Source organism: Microchirus variegatus (genome assembly GCF_963457635.1).
Source record: "Microchirus variegatus genome assembly, chromosome: 10".
Lineage (NCBI taxonomy): Eukaryota > Metazoa > Chordata > Actinopteri > Pleuronectiformes > Soleidae > Microchirus > Microchirus variegatus.
In genome coordinates this window covers 6,496,451-6,513,183 of record NC_139811.1, presented here as the reverse complement: position 1 = coordinate 6,513,183, position 16,733 = coordinate 6,496,451, and the positions used below count along the sequence as shown (strand labels likewise).

Here is a 16,733-nt window from a genome sequence, read left to right as displayed (position 1 = left end):
CTTGGCCCTCAACTTAATTTTTCTGAGAATCAGGACAGCACTTGCACTAGAGGGAGAGCATTTTTGAGATTGAGGGTTAAGATTGAGGATTAAGATTGAGGGTTAAGCAAGGAATTGGAATTCACCCTTAAACTGGGAAACAAATATTTTTAAAATCATGGGGCCTTTAAATGTCACAAGAAGATTATACTGATGTTTTTTCCCTTCTTCTTTTCATACAGATGCAGAGAAAAGAAGTACAGGTAAGGATTATGTCAGCAATCACACAAACATGTTTTTTCAAAGTTTTTTACTTGGGGAAAAAATGGCTGAAGAACTACAGAAACAATTATATACATTCTTTACTGTGCACAAGCGTAGTTCACATCATTAAGTTTCAATGTTTGTGACTTTGATTGTTCTGTGCCCTAAATTTTCCCTCTTCAGTTTAAAGTTTTGTATGTTTAATTGGCCTGAATGACATAATTAAGAAAATAATTGGTGATTCAAAGGGTCGTCACCACCCCTGGCACTTGCTTTGTTTTCTCATGCACGACAGCTGTCAGTTAAAAGCTGAAGTGGAGGTGTTAGGAATGTGCACTAATGTGTTACCACTGTGTCTATTTTTGTATCTGCATGTACCATTGCATCACATTTACAGCGCGTAAAGGTGTAAGTTACAGCTGTTGCCCGACGGCCGCGTCAGTGAAATACGCGTACACTGACGTCGTAACGGTGCAATGACAACAAACGGGACACAACAGACAACAAAGGAGGCCATCCAGCAGCTCCGGTGTTTCTTCAACGCCCCGCATTTTGTCTTGTTGTTAGAAAAAAAAAACGGCTGGTGGATTTGCTCCATTGTCGTCCGTTTGTGTTGCGTTTGATGTCATTGTGTTCGTTGGCGTTGCACCGGTAAGACATCACGCTATGTGTCTCGCTGACACACAGTCCACAGCCCACCTAACAAGTTAAGGATACTGTTGCCAAGGGTAGGGTGCCAAAAAATGGAACGGTATGGGGGTCGGGTTTTTTCGGTACTATTCCTAATGTAAATGTAGCCTTCACTTAGCATCAAAGCTTTAAAATGGCGACCTCTGTAGAGCTTACCCAGCTACCCAGCTCCGGATAGAAATATAAAATCCTAACTCTGGGGCAGCAGAAGATTTAATCTTCACTTTCTATCAAAGTGATGTCATTTCACACAGATTTTACACACTGGACCTTTAATTGTCTTCGCATCGACCTGGAACCCGAGGTCAGGGCCGTCTCTGAGCTCAGGCTTTCCTTTATTCATTCATTTATTTATTTATTTATTTATTTCAATTAACTATTTTAACTTTGTACTTCCTGATGGACACAACATTATCAAAGTTCAGGGTTGTTTTGTTGCGTGCAAACATTAACAGAACTCTCTCTCTCTCTCTCTCTCTCTCTCTCTCTCTCTCTCTCTGTGTGTGTGTGTGTGTTTTCCTCCTGTAGATAATGGTTATTTAACCCTGATCTTGGTATTATTTGTGTTATCCATCGTTTCCGTGATCCTCAATGTCCTGCTGGTTTTTTACTGCCTCAAGCTGCGGAGGTCGCTGAGCAAGATGGATACAGTGGATGTGAGTGAAAATGGTTCTTCTTAAAATGATGTTATGGTTCATATGAACATGACAGTCAGTTTAAAGGCCTCACTTACACGTTTGTACAGACGCACCGCAAGATCGTTTTGTCGATACCAGCTGTCAATCACACTCGTGGTCTCTGTGATTTATCGGCCATTTTCACAAATGCAATTTTCTAAAATGATGTTCCTGTTTGGAGGAAAACGGGCGATAAATTAACAGAGACGACTGACCGGAAAAGACGCGCGCGACGTCATGTTTAAGTGCCACGACACCGGAGTCCAGGCACCGTTTACCAGTTAGCTCCGTTAGCTGCATTAGCTCCTTTTAGCACCGGTTAGCGCGCCCACAGTCGAACTGGAGCGGTCTGTTTATTAAAGGAAAAGAGCAGCGCTACAAATAACCAGCGTACCTGTGTACTGCGTATGTGTGCCTCTGTTTTTAAAGGTTAGCGTTACTTTAGAGACTCATTTTAACAAGACATGACGTCACGCGCCTCTTTTTCCAGTCATGTGTTGACGCTGTTAACGCACGTTGACGCAAATTGACGCAAGTTGACGCCATTAACGCACGTTAATTTAGAGACTAATTTTTAACAAGACATGTTAAAACATGGGTCAGTCATCATGGAAACGCGTAATGCGTTGACGCCGTTAACGCACGTTGATACACGTTGGCGCACGTTGGTGCCGTTGACGCACGTTGACGCAAGTTGACGCCGTTAACGCACGTTAGCGCACGATAACGCAGGTTAGCGCATGTTAGCGCACGTTAGCGCATGTTAGTGCATGTTAGCGCGCGTTAATTTACATTGTATTACATCGAAGGAAACTTTTCAAGTCAAGTTTCAGTTCAGTATTCATTGAAAAGCTCGATCGCTGATTGGCTCGTTTGCAGCAACTAGCAACTAGTTCATGTACCTAAGTAGACTTTCCATAACTCACATATATGTGCGATAGGACCACTCTATTGCAGCTTTATTATCGGCTTAACCTCTACCAGAGCAGGTACTAAAAAAGCACCACGTACCAGGTACTATCACTACGATCCCGAGTTGAGTAGAGCCGACAGAACCGTATCGTGAAAGAGTGCAACGCTGAGCTTGTGCAGTCGAATTACAGCCTGACAGAGCTGCTTCTATGATTATAGACAACTGTAAGTCTTGTCAGTGGACTAACACGTTTTCTGTTTTCTCTCTGCTTTTTCCATAAAGGGCACCGAGTGTGAGATCTTCGAGGCCCGCGAGGATACATCACTTGCAGCCGCGGCGCCTTAAAGGGCTGCTCTCAAAAACATTGCACATTCTTATATTCTGATAAGAGAGCTGTGGGATGACACTCGGTGAGGATCGGCTCCGCACTGTTTTCCTTTTGACGGGAAAGAATGGAGAACTGATTGACGGCTGGTTTGCGAATGCCTCGCGGGGTTGCCCGAAGCTCAGATGTGAGCTTTCCCGTCAAAATGCGAGGAAGGGGGTGAGAGTTAAAACGAGCAGCGGCATGCCACCGCGCTTACCTCGAGGCAACCTGTATTCAAGACTCAAGAGTCCCTGCAGCACTGAGTCAAAGGGAAATGAAGGGTGACCAAAATGGCCACATTAGACTGAAATATGTGAGGAATGCGCGTGTGTGTGTGTGTGTGTGGCCTGCGATACGTCCACCTCTCACTCTCCCATGCTCGTTTTCTTTGACCAGGACATGCACACGGAAACGGACTGAATGGTTTATTTAATGTGGAAAGGAAACTGTAAAAGATAGTAACTTTTCAGTGCTGAGATGTAGGTCGTGTGCTGTTCATTATTGCTACACTTGCTGTACATTTTGCCACGTTGTTTTATTGTTGTTTTTGACGCATGATATAACACGGTAATAGTAGGCAGCATGTCAGTAATCATGCAGGGGTTCCCGCGGGTTCTTGAAGTTTGTGAAAAGGCCAAACGAGGCCCTTGAAAGTGCTTGAATTCATAATTACTAGCAGCGTTGCGGACGCCGTCGCCGCTCTGTCGTCGACGCGAGGTGCCGTGCAGAACAATGAGCGAGTAAAGCCGAGCAAGAGCGTTGAGCGCAAATGATGTGATGTTATGGGGAAATGAAAATTCCAATATATTTGGTATTCACCAAAGGAAAATGACAGAGACTGACGCCTACAGGCCGCCCGCCCGCCTTAAACTGTGTCAGCACATTTGATCCTTGAATTTCAGGGAATTGGTCCTGGAAAGACCTTGAAATGTCCTTGAATTTGACGTCAAACAACGGTGGGGGAACCCTGATCATATTATGGTAATATGTTATTTCATCGGAAATTAATAATAGGAATAATAATCGTGTGGTAATAAGGTGATAATATTGCAGTATTACCATGTTGCCGTAATATCCAGCTAATTGTGTGGTGTACTGTGATGTGGTAGCAGTGTAAAATAATATGGTTATATTATGGTAATACCATTTTTTTTTTAATGTTTTATTATTTAAGACACCATAGCAGAGAATGAATATAATATAAATACAGGTGTCATCACGTGTAAACCTATTGTATGTCTAGTGTTTTGTGCTTTTGTGTGTGTGTACATATATTATTTTATTTGGACATGTTACAAATAATTCACAGATTTATTCAGTGTCAAACCAATTGCTTACCTGACTGTATTTTCTGCCTTCAACACACACACATTCTACTGTAGGGCTGTCAAACTCGTTTTCACTGAGGGCCACATCGGCATAATGGTTACCCTCAAAGGGCCAGATGTGACTGTCATACAGAATAAATATGATGTAAAAATAAAGGTAACTACTCCGTAACATATTGCTAAATAACTTCCTGTATTTATTACTCATTCAAGTTACAAATATTATGCATTATAGATGTAACCCGATCTGTGATGGTGTTTCGCTCGTGCATTGTGGGAAATGTAGTTTATGGTCAACGCACGCCTTAAAGCAGCATAGACCTATTTTAACACAGATTTTTAAGACCATTAATTAATCACTCGCGGGCCACATCTGGCCGTGAGTTTGACACATCTGTGCTCTACTGTATTACTTTACCTCACTGTTAATAAGGTGGACGACTGTGTCTACCGCTAATTTCCCACACTCCCTCTGGTACCTGTGCCTCAGTGGTCAGTTTCTCACACACTCCCCTGTCTTGCACTTTTAACAATAAACAAGTAATGATTTTTTTTTATATATAATTCTGAGACGAATCAAATCCAGATTGTTTTCCATCTGAGAAACTATCCACCATTATCCATTTATGATAAATAGCGTTGCATCTTACATTTTGGCAGCACATTTCTGAGGTAATGTTGTGTAATGTAACCAGGATATCTAAGCTAACCCTGATCTGTGTTGTGTTGATTAGTATCGTTGTCTGTGTGTTGTATTGTATGTATTTCATTAAAAAGTCGATGCAACTCAATGTTTGCAACTTCATCTCAGTCTCTTTATATAGCCAGCTGTGTTGGATATAGGGCAGTGGCGTACACACATGGGGGCTCCCTGATGCCCTAACGGACAACAAGTCACAGAATCCACACTAAAGTACCCTCTAGAGCAGTGTTTCTCACTCCTGGTCCTCAGGGAACACTGCCTTGCCATGTTTTACATGTTGCCCTGCTCTAAAAACACCTGATACAAATAAATCGTTAGCTCATCATCAAGCTCAACTTTCAAAAATATATATATTTTTTAACTTTTGTAAAAAAAAAATCCAAAAAATAGAATGTTTCAACTTTTGTCTTTAAAAATAAATAAATAAAATAAAAAATTACGTGTATTAAAAAAATAAATAATAATGTTTACATTTTTGTAAAAAAAAAAGAACAATCAAAAATGAATGTTCCATCTGAATCAGGTGTTTTTTTGGAGCAGAGCAAAACCTAAACATGGCCGCGTTCCCTGAGGACCGGGGTCCTGGGGATCCACTGCCCTGCATGTTTTCTATGGTTTCCCTGCTCTAATACACCTGGTTCAAATGTCCAGCTCATCAACAAGCTCTGCAGAAGCCTGATCATTTGAATCAGGTGTCGTTGGAGCAAGGAAATGTCTAAAACATGCAGGGCAGTGGGTCCCTGAAGACCAGGATTGAAGAACCCCGATCTAGAACATGCACACCAGGACACTCCCTGAGAGTGGGGGAAAAACATGATGAAGTGGCCTATACTGGCTGTCACTCATACGAGTCCTTTATCAGTCCCGCAGGGGAAATTCCTTCTCTGCATTTAACCCATCCTCTACGAGAAACCTTGGTAGGAGCAGCAGGCGCCCACTGAACAGCAGCCAGGGAGCATTGGGGGTTGGGTTACTTTGCTCAGGGGTACCCCAACTCTTTTTTTTTTGTTGATTGTTTCTAAAGGGTTCCAAAAGGGTCGTTCTGCAAGGGCTGAGGTTCTACCTGGAACCATTTGCCTCTGAAAAGGGGTTCTTGGTAACACTAATGGTTCCAGTAAGAACCATATTGATCCAGAGAACCCTTTAAACCCCCTTTCCTGAATAAAGGGTTTTAAAAGGGATCTTGGTGGAAGGTTCTACCTGGCACCAAAAAGGGTTCTCCTATGAGGACAAGCCGAAGAACCTTATATGGTTCTACATAGCAGTTTTATTTCTAAGAGTGTTCACCAGTGTCCCTAAGGGTGTCTCGAAGAAATGATATTCAGTGCTGTACAGAAAATGCCCATCTCTGTGATGGTCAAGTGTATACATATACACAGGGGTGCCCCTGCCCTTCCAAATGTCTGTGCACGCCACTGATGGAGGGTGGGAATATGAAACCCACAGCATGCAGCTCCCCATTTACCTGCTCCCTACTCTCACTGCAGATTACAGTATCATCTGCAAACAACCGAGTCCACGGAGGGAAAGGATGGGGGGGGGGGGGATGCGGGGGTTTAAATGTTGAGGTCAGTTTCACTATCACTTACTGTGCGTGCAGTTTTTATTTGCTGTACAAACAGAAAAACATGACGTTATGTTTATTGACTTTCGTTGCAATAGCCTTGGTGTAGTTTAGTTTAGGGGGTTACTGTTCTGTCGCGTTAGAATGAGGAAAAAAGGTGACTTTAAATGTTGCACGGCAGTTAGTTAAACAGAGAATTTGCAGGCTGTGAATTAAATTAAATTAAAGCTGCACCATTGTTGTTGTTGTTGTTGTTATTGTTGAGCAAAGCCAATATTTCAGATTTAACATGCTTTTTACATGCTACATCTTTTCCAGCAGAGAAATATTTTTATGCCTGTCCACATGCGGTGGATGGACTGGAAAAACGTATTCACGGTTTGGGGAATAATAACTTTTAATTTTCTGTGATCATTGACTGTTTGTAATTATTGATGAATATTGAGAAGGGACTCACACAAATGCTTTTAACCAATGTAAACCATTAAAAATATCTGCTTACAAGATAAATTGCATAGAGTTGTATTTGGACTCTGAGAGAGTCGAGTTCATAACATTGTGTATTGTAGTTTACTTTAAAGGCTTTTATTCTGACAGCTTCCGGTCAAAAGTGGATGTTGTTCCTACTGCGTTAGAACGTCTGCTTGAGCGTCTCACGGCAGCTACCGGTGAGGAGGATAAAAAAAAGCAGGTAAACAACTGTTTGTTGTCGTGTTTTCTTGGGTGAGAGGAGGAGCGACACAGAGAACACACAGCGCATGAAACACGGAGTTTTATTATTTCCCAAACAAAAAAAGAGCGAGGCTACTAGCTAGGCTTGCTAACGATACTTGTAAGCCAAAGCTAAGCTAACGTCTGTAAACGGGAAGCGGCATGGACAAAACTCATGTCACCGAGTTGACGACTTTCCAGAAGTTTCACTACAGGTCCTTCTTACTCATGTTATTGAGCTTTTAATGATATATACGTTTCGGCTTGTTAATATGAACACTTTAAAACGTTAAAGAGACGTCAACATAGCTACACTTGCACAGCCATAGGTGTCCATTTAATAAATAAAGCCCTTTAATCTTGGCGTGCCAGTGTAAATGTTGGTTTTAATATTGAATGAACAACTGAGTGGATTTTGAAGGACAGTGAGACAACCTTAACTGGATAAATACACTTTGAAAAATGTATTTTTTAAAGTCCTATTCATTGAGTTACTCATTTCATCAACCCAAAAAAATACAAATATATATAAAATGTGGTTAAAATGTACAATTAGTAAGGCAAAGACAACTGCAGACCAGTTATAATGGTACCTAAAGAAAATTAATGAAGCTACTGACATTCTAAACCTCTGGAAAACATTCTCATCATGTTCTCTTTTAGTTGTAAACAAAAATACAACCAACTGGGATCTTTACAGACTAGAGCTGAAACGATTAATGGATTGTTACTGTTGTTCGATTACTAAATGAATCGTCAACTATTTTGATAATCGATAATCTGTTTCAAGCTTTTTTCATGATTAAAACACGATTTCCGATTGTTTTAGCTTCTTAAATGTGAATATTTTCTTCGTTTATTGCCTCCACATAACAAAGAAATCATTAAAACTGAATCATTTTAGTTTGTGGACAAAACAAAGACATTCGAGAACATCGTCATTTCCAGGTTCGACCAACACTGATCAACATTTTTTAACATTTTCTGACATTTTATGGACCAAACGATTCATCGAGAAAATAATCGACAGATTAATCCATTACGAAAATAATAATAATCGTATTTAAACAAGTGGTAGGAAAAGCCCTGATCCAATCATACGTGGTCACAGGAGATGCATTTACGCAGTTCACGCTGGGGCCATAGTCTGCACGTAAACTTAGGAGTTTGTGGAACGATGACATACAAATGAGGTCTTCCAAGAACACCTGCAAATGGGACCTAAGATTACAGCCTTCAAAATGAATTGAAGGCTGAATTTCGAACTGTGGAGGGCAGCATTGCACCTCACGATCTACAGCCTGCCAGAACTTAGTAGTGGAGGAAGAAGAAGAAGAAGAAGAAGACACCTGTAATCGATGACAATCGCTATGGTGCTAACGCTAGCATATTTACATTGTGCACTTGAACTGATGTTCATTAATATGCACTGTCCCTATCCAAATAAACAATAAAATAAAATAAATAAATTGCGGTAACAGAAAAACCTGGTTTACTCTCACTTCTTCAGTTTATGTTATAGTATTTCTCACAGGGTCTCAACCATTTAATTTGGTCACGTATTTGTGTGTGTTAGCATGATGCTATTTGTTCAGCGATGGAGAAATATTGACTGATGCGCATCTCTGCTCACAGTAAAGGCTCACCACTTTGCATGAAGGATGAATGGATGATAGTAACTGGACATTGTTGAACTTTGCATGCATTTGGATGATAAATCATTGACTAGTATTTTTGTCTGCAGCCATGACGACGGACCCATCCCTCCTGAACTCTGAGCTGGAGTTGCAGCAGCAAGAGGAGCTGTATCAACAGATGCTGTTACAGGTAAAGTTGTTTTTGCAGTGAACTGGATTAAAGCCAGAATAAGAGACAGCCGTAAAGGTCCAGTGTGTAACCGTAATGAGAGTTTGTCTGCAGAAATTGAATATAGTACCTATATTTGCATATGTTTTCGTGATCTTAGAATAAGTATTTTTATATGTAATTTAGACAAGGCTCTTGCATTACAGAGGCTGCCATGTTTCTGCAGCGGCTCAACCGGACAAACTGGCCAGAGCTCACTGTTTGCATTTCAAAGCATAATCTTAATACGTTAACGAAGTAGATTGACATCCTTTGTGGTATGCAAAAACCGCCTTAGTTCCCTGATGCGCTTGGGGAAAGGCGGTTTTAGTGGAGGATGAGATAAATACATTCCACACATTTATAAAATTCTTCTTTTCAAAATGACAATATCTTTAATCCTGTGTATGAAAGAAAAAAGGTGTAATCATGTTAATCTGCACATTGAAATAAATGGTTGGATTTAAGGGGTAATTTGTTGTTTTTGTTCAACTTTTTTGCTCGGTGCTGAATTTTAGTTGAATTTTAGTTGAATGTCTTTTCTCTTTTGTCTGAACTGTCTCATCGGAGCAAATGTGTCTTTATTTATTTTATATATTATATTATGCTTTGAGTATTACTTAAACAAGTTTTTATTTTGCTTATTGTGTAAAACAGTCAATTTTCTTTTTAGACTGTGGGGAAAATGCAGAAAGAAAATCCAGACTCCAAAGTCATCCGTCCAAATCCTGGTAAGGGCACACACACATACCCTTAAGTTCCATCTCCAGAGATAACACAAACCTACTCACACCCGCAAATATCTAGCTTTTGTTTTGCAAAGAGGAGATGAAGTGAATGATAACAGCTTTTGACCAGAGTGATCCTGGTAGTGCTCTCCACGTTTGCCTTATCCCATTACGTGTTGCACAACAGTTGTTTTACGTCACATTTGAGACACTGAATATGACTGAACTCAAGTCAGTTGTCCTTTTTTTTCTTTCTTTGATGAAAAACAGATGCGGTGCTTTTGTTTTCTCTCCTCGTGTCCAGGCATGTGTGTGAAGACTGTCTCGGAGCCAGATAAGCAAAAGGTCTTCGTCAACATTTGCCAGTCGAACTCGATTCCGACTCCTCCAGAAATTTCCAAAGATGAGCTCGTGGAGCTGCTCCAGTCAGAGGACCCGAGTGGCTACAGAGTTCCCATGAGCCTTGGCGAGCCCCACACAGAAGTAGACAACAGTATGTTTTGTTTTTTTCCACTGACACCTGATTTATTTGTACTTGCAGACATTGGGGCGACGGTGGCTCAGTGGGAGAGCGCTTTCAACTTGAAGATTGTGGGTTCAATTCCCGGCTCCGCTAGTCTACAAGTCCTTGGGCAAGACACTTAACCCCACGTTGCCCCTGACGGCTGTGCCGGCAGCGTGTGAGTGGGTATGAAAGATGAGTGATAGTATGAAAGTGTGAGTGAATGGCTGAGAATGGGTGAAACTGCAGCTTTCAGTGGTCACTGGAAAAGTGCTATATAAATACAAAACCATTTACCATTTACCATTGCAAAATTTCAGTGGGAGTGAGATGCTGAAAAGAAATGAGTCTTAGGCCAAAAGAGGTTCCAGCTGTGAAGCATCAGGGATTAAAAACAGTTCTGAATATATGTGACAGCTGGTGTTTAACTGTTGAGCCTGAGAAAAGCCACTCGTGATCCTCATGATCGATAAGTCATTCCTGCAGAGACTGTGAGAGGTACAATGTAGAAGCAGCTGGCAGCAGTAGTGTTTCACTACAAAAATATTGTGAATATTTGTACGAGTATTCGGTAGAATTGGCGCAGGATGCATCCATCCTGGATACATGTATTGGGAGGGGAGAGGACTTGAGCTGAGGGAGAAGCATGAAGTATGCACAAAGAAAACAAAGAATGCTGTTTCCAAGACAACAAAAAAAACATGTCTTGAGATATAAAAGCTTGAGTATCAAATGGATTGTTGAAGTGCTGTTCTTTGCAAAGAGAGAGTTAAAGGTGCATTATGTAATAAATCTAAAGCAACTGGCCATAAAATCCTCCTAATATGTCACAGAGACTCAGGAATAATGTTCATATAACAAACTGAACTCACCAACAACAACAGTACAGACAAAATATTTGCATAAAAAAAAATATTTTGCAGACTGCAAATCATGTTTATGTTTTGGCATGGGGCGCCACCTACTGCCGTCTACCAATCATTGCAGTCAGTAGAGTCTCAGCTGCCGAGCAACCACGGGTTGCCAGTTACGTCACAAAACGGTATTTTGAATTTGAATTTAGTAACTGTTTTTGGCCACATTCTTACATATGGCACCTTTAAGCTGGACAACACCTCCAGAGGCGAGTCAAAGTGGCTCTGAGGTACAGAGAAACACACAGTTTTTATAGCCAGTTGTTGCAGAAGATTAGAATATCAGTTTTTGTGTGGGCATTACTGAGTTTGTATATGTAGACTAAAAGCATTAGGTTAAATGTGAACAAATGTTGACATGGGTAACAGTGTCTGGTCCTAAACTTTATGTCTTAAGTAATACAAGAAATAAGTGTTATTTTCCTTTACAACAATGTGGCAGAATAACAATAACGTTCATAGGCTGATTCAGGAATGCATTTTTTTCCCCATATCTTTCATATCCATCCACACACACACTGCTGTCTCAGCCATCACGAGCAACTTGGGGTTAAATGTATCGCCCAGGGACACATCAGCCTGACTCGTTCCAAGACAGCCAGATGTTCAACAGCTTACGTGATCATCATCATTGGATTAAATGAGAAACACAGTGTTTATGTAGCAAGCACTATTTTTAGAAAATTCTATTACAGACAGTTCTTCTTTTTTTTTTTTAAATGATTTGTAATGCATACTTGTTTGTCATGGTTTCAGGCTCTCAGGGTTGTACAGCTTATGACGTTGTCATCAACCAGGAGTTCTTTCAGAGGTGCCAGGTGGGTCGGTGCATGGCCTTTTCTTTCTCATCTATCGTAGTGAATCTATAGATTCAAGTTGCTGTTAGTGGAATAAGTCAATAAGTCATAGATCTGTAGCTGGGACAATACATGATGAGAAATGATCTGTTTTTATTTGTTTATGTGTTTGTTTATGCTTATAACAGTTACATGTACATGCAAGTTCTGTTTCCTTATATCCCTTTACTAAAAAAACGAACTCCTTGGGGAATAAAGAGTCAGTGTCAAGCTCTGTAGACGGGGAGTCTGCTTTAAAAAAAAAAAAAAATTGGAAGGTGGAATGATTTTGTCTTTTTTATTTTACAGGAGGATCCATTGTTCCAACAGTTTGTAATTCTGGTGTCTTTTGAGGGTCTGGAGAACAAATACAACTTAGAGCTGAGCAGAGGTGAGTTAATGTGTGTGTCTTTGTGAGGTCCATAACATAAGAACCTATGTTTGTGAGGACATGTTGACCTTATGGGGGACATTTTTGTCTGGCTCCCACAACTTTAAAGGTCTTTTTTGGGGATAACACTTACAGGAGTAGAATTGGGTTCAGGGTTAGGCACTTAGTTGTGATGGTTAAGGTTAAGGTAAGGGGCTACGGAATTAAAATGTAGTTTTCTGATATGATGAAATGAACTCCTGGAAAATGTGTGTAAAATGTGCTGCTTACATATTAAGAATGCTGCAGGAAATTGTCTGGGTCACAGGTGTTCACAGCATCAGGATATTTATTGCAAATTTCTAGAGCAGCATTTGTGGACAATCCAATTCTCACATCTGTTGTGTAAGCATGTCGGAAAGTAGCTTTGCTTGAATTGTTCTTCTTACTTTAGAGCGTAGTAAACAAAATCGGCTTCCTTTCTCTGTTTTTTTTGCAGATTGGAAGGTCCTGAAGAACAGAAAGTTTTTGGGATCTGTTAGTGAGCAGAACATCCGGACGAAGACCAAGCCAGTGATTCAAGAGCTGCAGCCTCAGTACGTCGTGTCTCAATGCTCTCATGAACTCTTCTTCTTCTCCGTTTCGTCTCACGACCTAGGACTGTCTGATATTTCAGTGTGATTGTAGTATTTGTAGTAGTTACAACTGACTGGTGACACTAGGAAAACAGTTGATTTTGTGGTCCAGGGCCTATCGCCCTGTCACCTGAGATTGGCACAGCACCCCTTGCGACCCTCCTGTGAAGGATAAAGCGATAAAAAATGGATGGATAAATAATTTATCACATTCCTGCGTCTTATTAATTTAAAATTGTTGCACATTTACAGTGAACTTACATATGCATTTAAACAATCTGTGTTTTTTTTACAGATGTTTTGCTTTGTTCACCATAAATCAGACATTCATGCACTGTGCACAACTGAAGAAATCAGCGCGATTAATATCTGTTGACCTCATATGACCTGCCTTTGCTTTCTCTCTGATGTTCCGGTTGTTGTTTGAGTATAATTCTCTTTCTGATAATGATCTCGTATGACGGTGTGCTCATTAAAGCCACTCTTTCTCTCTGTGGTTGTTTTATTTACAGAGGGAGCGCCAGTGATATGGCCAAAAGGTAAATACTTGTCCTACACATTGATATAAATTATATAAATGTCTCTCTCTGTATGTTTGGTCTCATTTCTACCTCTTTCTGTCACTAGACCGGAGTGCACTTTGCTTGTGGAGCCATCTGCTGGTCACCCTGAGTACCTCGTTGCTGAAATAAAGCTTCCTGGGGTGGTGAGAAACATACACATACAGTTTTAAACAGAAAATACTGTTATTTAATTGCCTATACTGCCTATACACTTCTACCAAGTTTAAAAAGGTGTTACTTATTTGGAGAGAAGAAAGAGAGAGGGTCACACTTTTAATAATTGGTATCTTTTATTAAAATAGAATAATAAAAAAAAAAAAACTAGGCATTTTATCACAAAGTGTTACCCTGAATTTTACTAGCTGTCCATTAAATGGATAGATAAGTTTTTTTGAAGTGACACTAAATGAGTCATGTGACATCTGTAGCTCTATAGACACTGTGGCACACTTGGTGATTGTTTCTTTTAGTCCATTCATTCATTGACAGACTCTTCAGACAGTCAAAACCTCTGTGTTGTATCATCTCAACTGTGTGTGCGTGTTCTGTGTAGCCATCTTCTCGCTCTCTGGTCCTGGATGTCGGAGAGGACCGACTGGTGTTGACGGCTCGTCCCTCGCTCTTCCATCTCGACGTCTTTCACCCCTTCCTCGTCGATCAGGAGAACAGCGTTGCACAGTACAACAAGAGCACAGAGGTACGAAACACATACACGTGTATACCTGTAACTGTTTTCACACCACCACCCAGATTTGTTAGAGTTCCTTGAGGCCTTTTCACCTCTCGCTCAAACATATTTAACCCCTGTTAAACTTTGCCAGGGAGGTTATTTTTGCCCTCGTTTGTCTGTCTGAGCGTGAGCAGAATGTCAACAGTAGATTTTAATGTCATTGTCTGGCGATGTAGGTTAGATAATCAGAAGAAGACACAAGGGATAGGGCAAGATGGAGGCAGAAGATCCGCTGTGGCGACCCCTAAAGGGAGAAGAAATCGGAAGAAACCTTTTTGGAACGAAGACATTTTGCACATATAAACCAGGCAAATCATAGGGGCTTTCAGTGACATAGAAGAGCGCGCGACCACTTGTATTGACTTGTTTTATGCTTCCACCCATCCATTCCATGTTTTAATGACCCTAACCCTAAAACCATGTCTCAATCCTCAAAAAGCCTGTTAAAGTTGTGCCTCATAAAGATGTCCACACAACCTACTTAAGACATGCACACACACACATAATACTAACACTAACAGCACACTTTCTTTTCCCCCACAGATTCTTACAGTCACAATGCCGGTGATGTCTTCATGAAGTTTGAAGAGGTCGCCTGTCCATTGATGTATTTATTTATTTTTTAAATTCAAAATGATGATGATTATGTTAATAAAAAAAAAGAGTTGTTTTTCAGTCAAATCCGTCTGTTGTACTTGATGCATGACTTTTTAAATCCCCTTTAATCAGAACAGAGAGCAGATGAAACCAGTTGTAGAAAAGGAGCAGGTTTTTCTTTTTAAGTGCAGATTGTGTTCAGAGACTTTTGTCAGTAAAACATTGTCATGAATAAGTATTAAGGATCTCTTTCAGCTTCAATTTAGAGTGTCCAATTAACAATGGGCATTGAGAACCCTAACCCTTGACCTCGTGGGCCAATAAACGACAACAATTTATCACAGTTCAACATGATTAAAGTACATATTTTTGTTTGTACATATACAGTTTTTTTCAGTTTCTGTCTCGTATAAATCCTGTTCCCGTGAAAGCATACTTCACATTCTTAAAATAACAGTTTGAGATGTTTTGTGTGATCATCCATCCTGCTGTTTGTTCTGTTTCTCTGTTGTTTTTTCCAGTTTCAGCCTCCAGCAGCCAGTCCCACTGCTTTACACAGAATCACCAGAGCTATAGAAAACCTTACAGGCTCCTTACAACGTCGAGAAAACGGCTTTTCCAAGTAAACTTTTCAGGGTGTGTAATTCAAACGGATCAAAACGCACATTTTTACAGCACTAGAATTCAAGGAGGGACTCAAAAGTATTCAAACAACTCAAAGGGCATCGTGGCAAACTGTGGCAAAAGTGATGTTTTGTGTGTGAGTTTCTTGGTTGACAATCTGAGTCTTACTCTCTCCCTCTTTTTCATCAAGTAGAATTCGCTGATGAAGACCACGAGACAGCGACCGCGGACGCCGGCTCCGGTTTTGTTTTATCTGCAGACAAAAACTCGAGTCAACGCAGATGATGATGCCAAGAGAGCGTGTTTTGTTCTTGTTGGCTGTGTTGTGCGTCCCGTAATGTGTCAACATACTGACACAGTATCCACTGTCAGGATACGAGACGTGGCACATTTTCCTGGTGCTATTAGGCCTTCGTCCGTCTCTTTCTGTGAACTGGAAAGCTCTCCTTTCATGGAAAAGGCAAATGAGCGAAGCAGTCACTTCTCTATTTCTGGATCTGCCCTGGTCATCGTCATCATCACTCTATCTGCCTGCCCCTCCCCCGTCTCCAACGTCTCTCTCTTTGCAGTTGCGTGATCATCCACATCAGTCCGTCTCTGCGCTCACGTTTCTGCCCCGACCGCTGTGAAGCGCCGTGGGTGTGTCCGGAGGTAAAAAAGGCACACACTCCCCAGAACATTCCAGAAGCATATGATCATTAAAATAAGCAACCTCTGTTATATGAATTGTTGTTGTTTGACAGGAAACTGTCAAAAGATAATCAGTAGTATTATAGACGGTTACATAATAAAGAATAGATGAAATAATTAAAGGTGCACGGTTTAAAGCAGTGTTTTTCAACCTTTTTTGAGCCAAGGTACATTTTTTTCATTGAAAAAATCACGAGGCACATCACCAAACAAAAATGTTTAAAAAAAATGATACTCTGTAGCCTATATTAACAATTTAGTCATTCTTATCAAAGTGTCTTGAATATTTATATCCATATTATTTGCATATAATTAATAATTTGTTTTCAAAAAAATGTTTTTAGACCAATTAGGTGAAATTGGATAATTTCCCACGGCACACCTGACGATCTCTCACGGCACACTGGTTGAAAAACACTGGTTTAAAGGACCAGTGTATAGAAAATAGTGACACCTACTGTGAGACTGCACATTGTACGCCGGAAAGAGTGTTCTTCATTTGC

General features: G+C 40.6%; 1 protein-coding gene and 1 long non-coding RNA gene across 2 annotated transcripts; both read left to right on the top strand.

Moving 5' to 3' along the window:
• Nucleotides 1-220: 220 nt before the first annotated feature.
• On the top strand, nucleotides 221-4,870 carry LOC310933287. Its single transcript, XR_014592951.1, has 3 exons — nucleotides 221-242; nucleotides 1,462-1,589; nucleotides 2,806-4,870. It is a non-coding gene; the product is annotated as an uncharacterized lncRNA (long non-coding RNA).
• Nucleotides 4,871-7,123: 2,253 nt separating this feature from the next.
• pih1d1 (PIH1 domain containing 1) lies at nucleotides 7,124-14,995 on the top strand. The gene is made up of 11 exons (XM_083896985.1): nucleotides 7,124-7,176; nucleotides 8,941-9,023; nucleotides 9,715-9,772; nucleotides 10,074-10,262; nucleotides 11,942-12,003; nucleotides 12,331-12,412; nucleotides 12,891-12,987; nucleotides 13,539-13,565; nucleotides 13,654-13,732; nucleotides 14,143-14,286; nucleotides 14,863-14,995. Exons 2-11 carry the CDS (start codon nucleotides 8,943-8,945, stop codon nucleotides 14,896-14,898), a joined length of 855 nt encoding a protein of 284 aa, XP_083753111.1. The 5' UTR covers nucleotides 7,124-7,176; nucleotides 8,941-8,942; the 3' UTR covers nucleotides 14,899-14,995.
• Nucleotides 14,996-16,733: the final 1,738 nt, after the last annotated feature.

What these genes read in the sequence shown, in the direction of transcription:
- pih1d1 (XM_083896985.1), top strand. Translation starts at nt 8,943, where the DNA reads ATGACGACGGACCCATCCCTCCTGAACTCTGAGCTGGAGTTGCAGCAG. An exon ending in AGTCATCCGTCCAAATCCTG is followed by an intron (nt 9,773 to 10,073) that starts GTAAGGGCACAC and finishes CCTCGTGTCCAG; the next exon opens with GCATGTGTGTGAAGACTGTC. An exon ending in GCCAGTGATATGGCCAAAAG is followed by an intron (nt 13,566 to 13,653) that starts GTAAATACTTGT and finishes TTCTGTCACTAG; the next exon opens with ACCGGAGTGCACTTTGCTTG.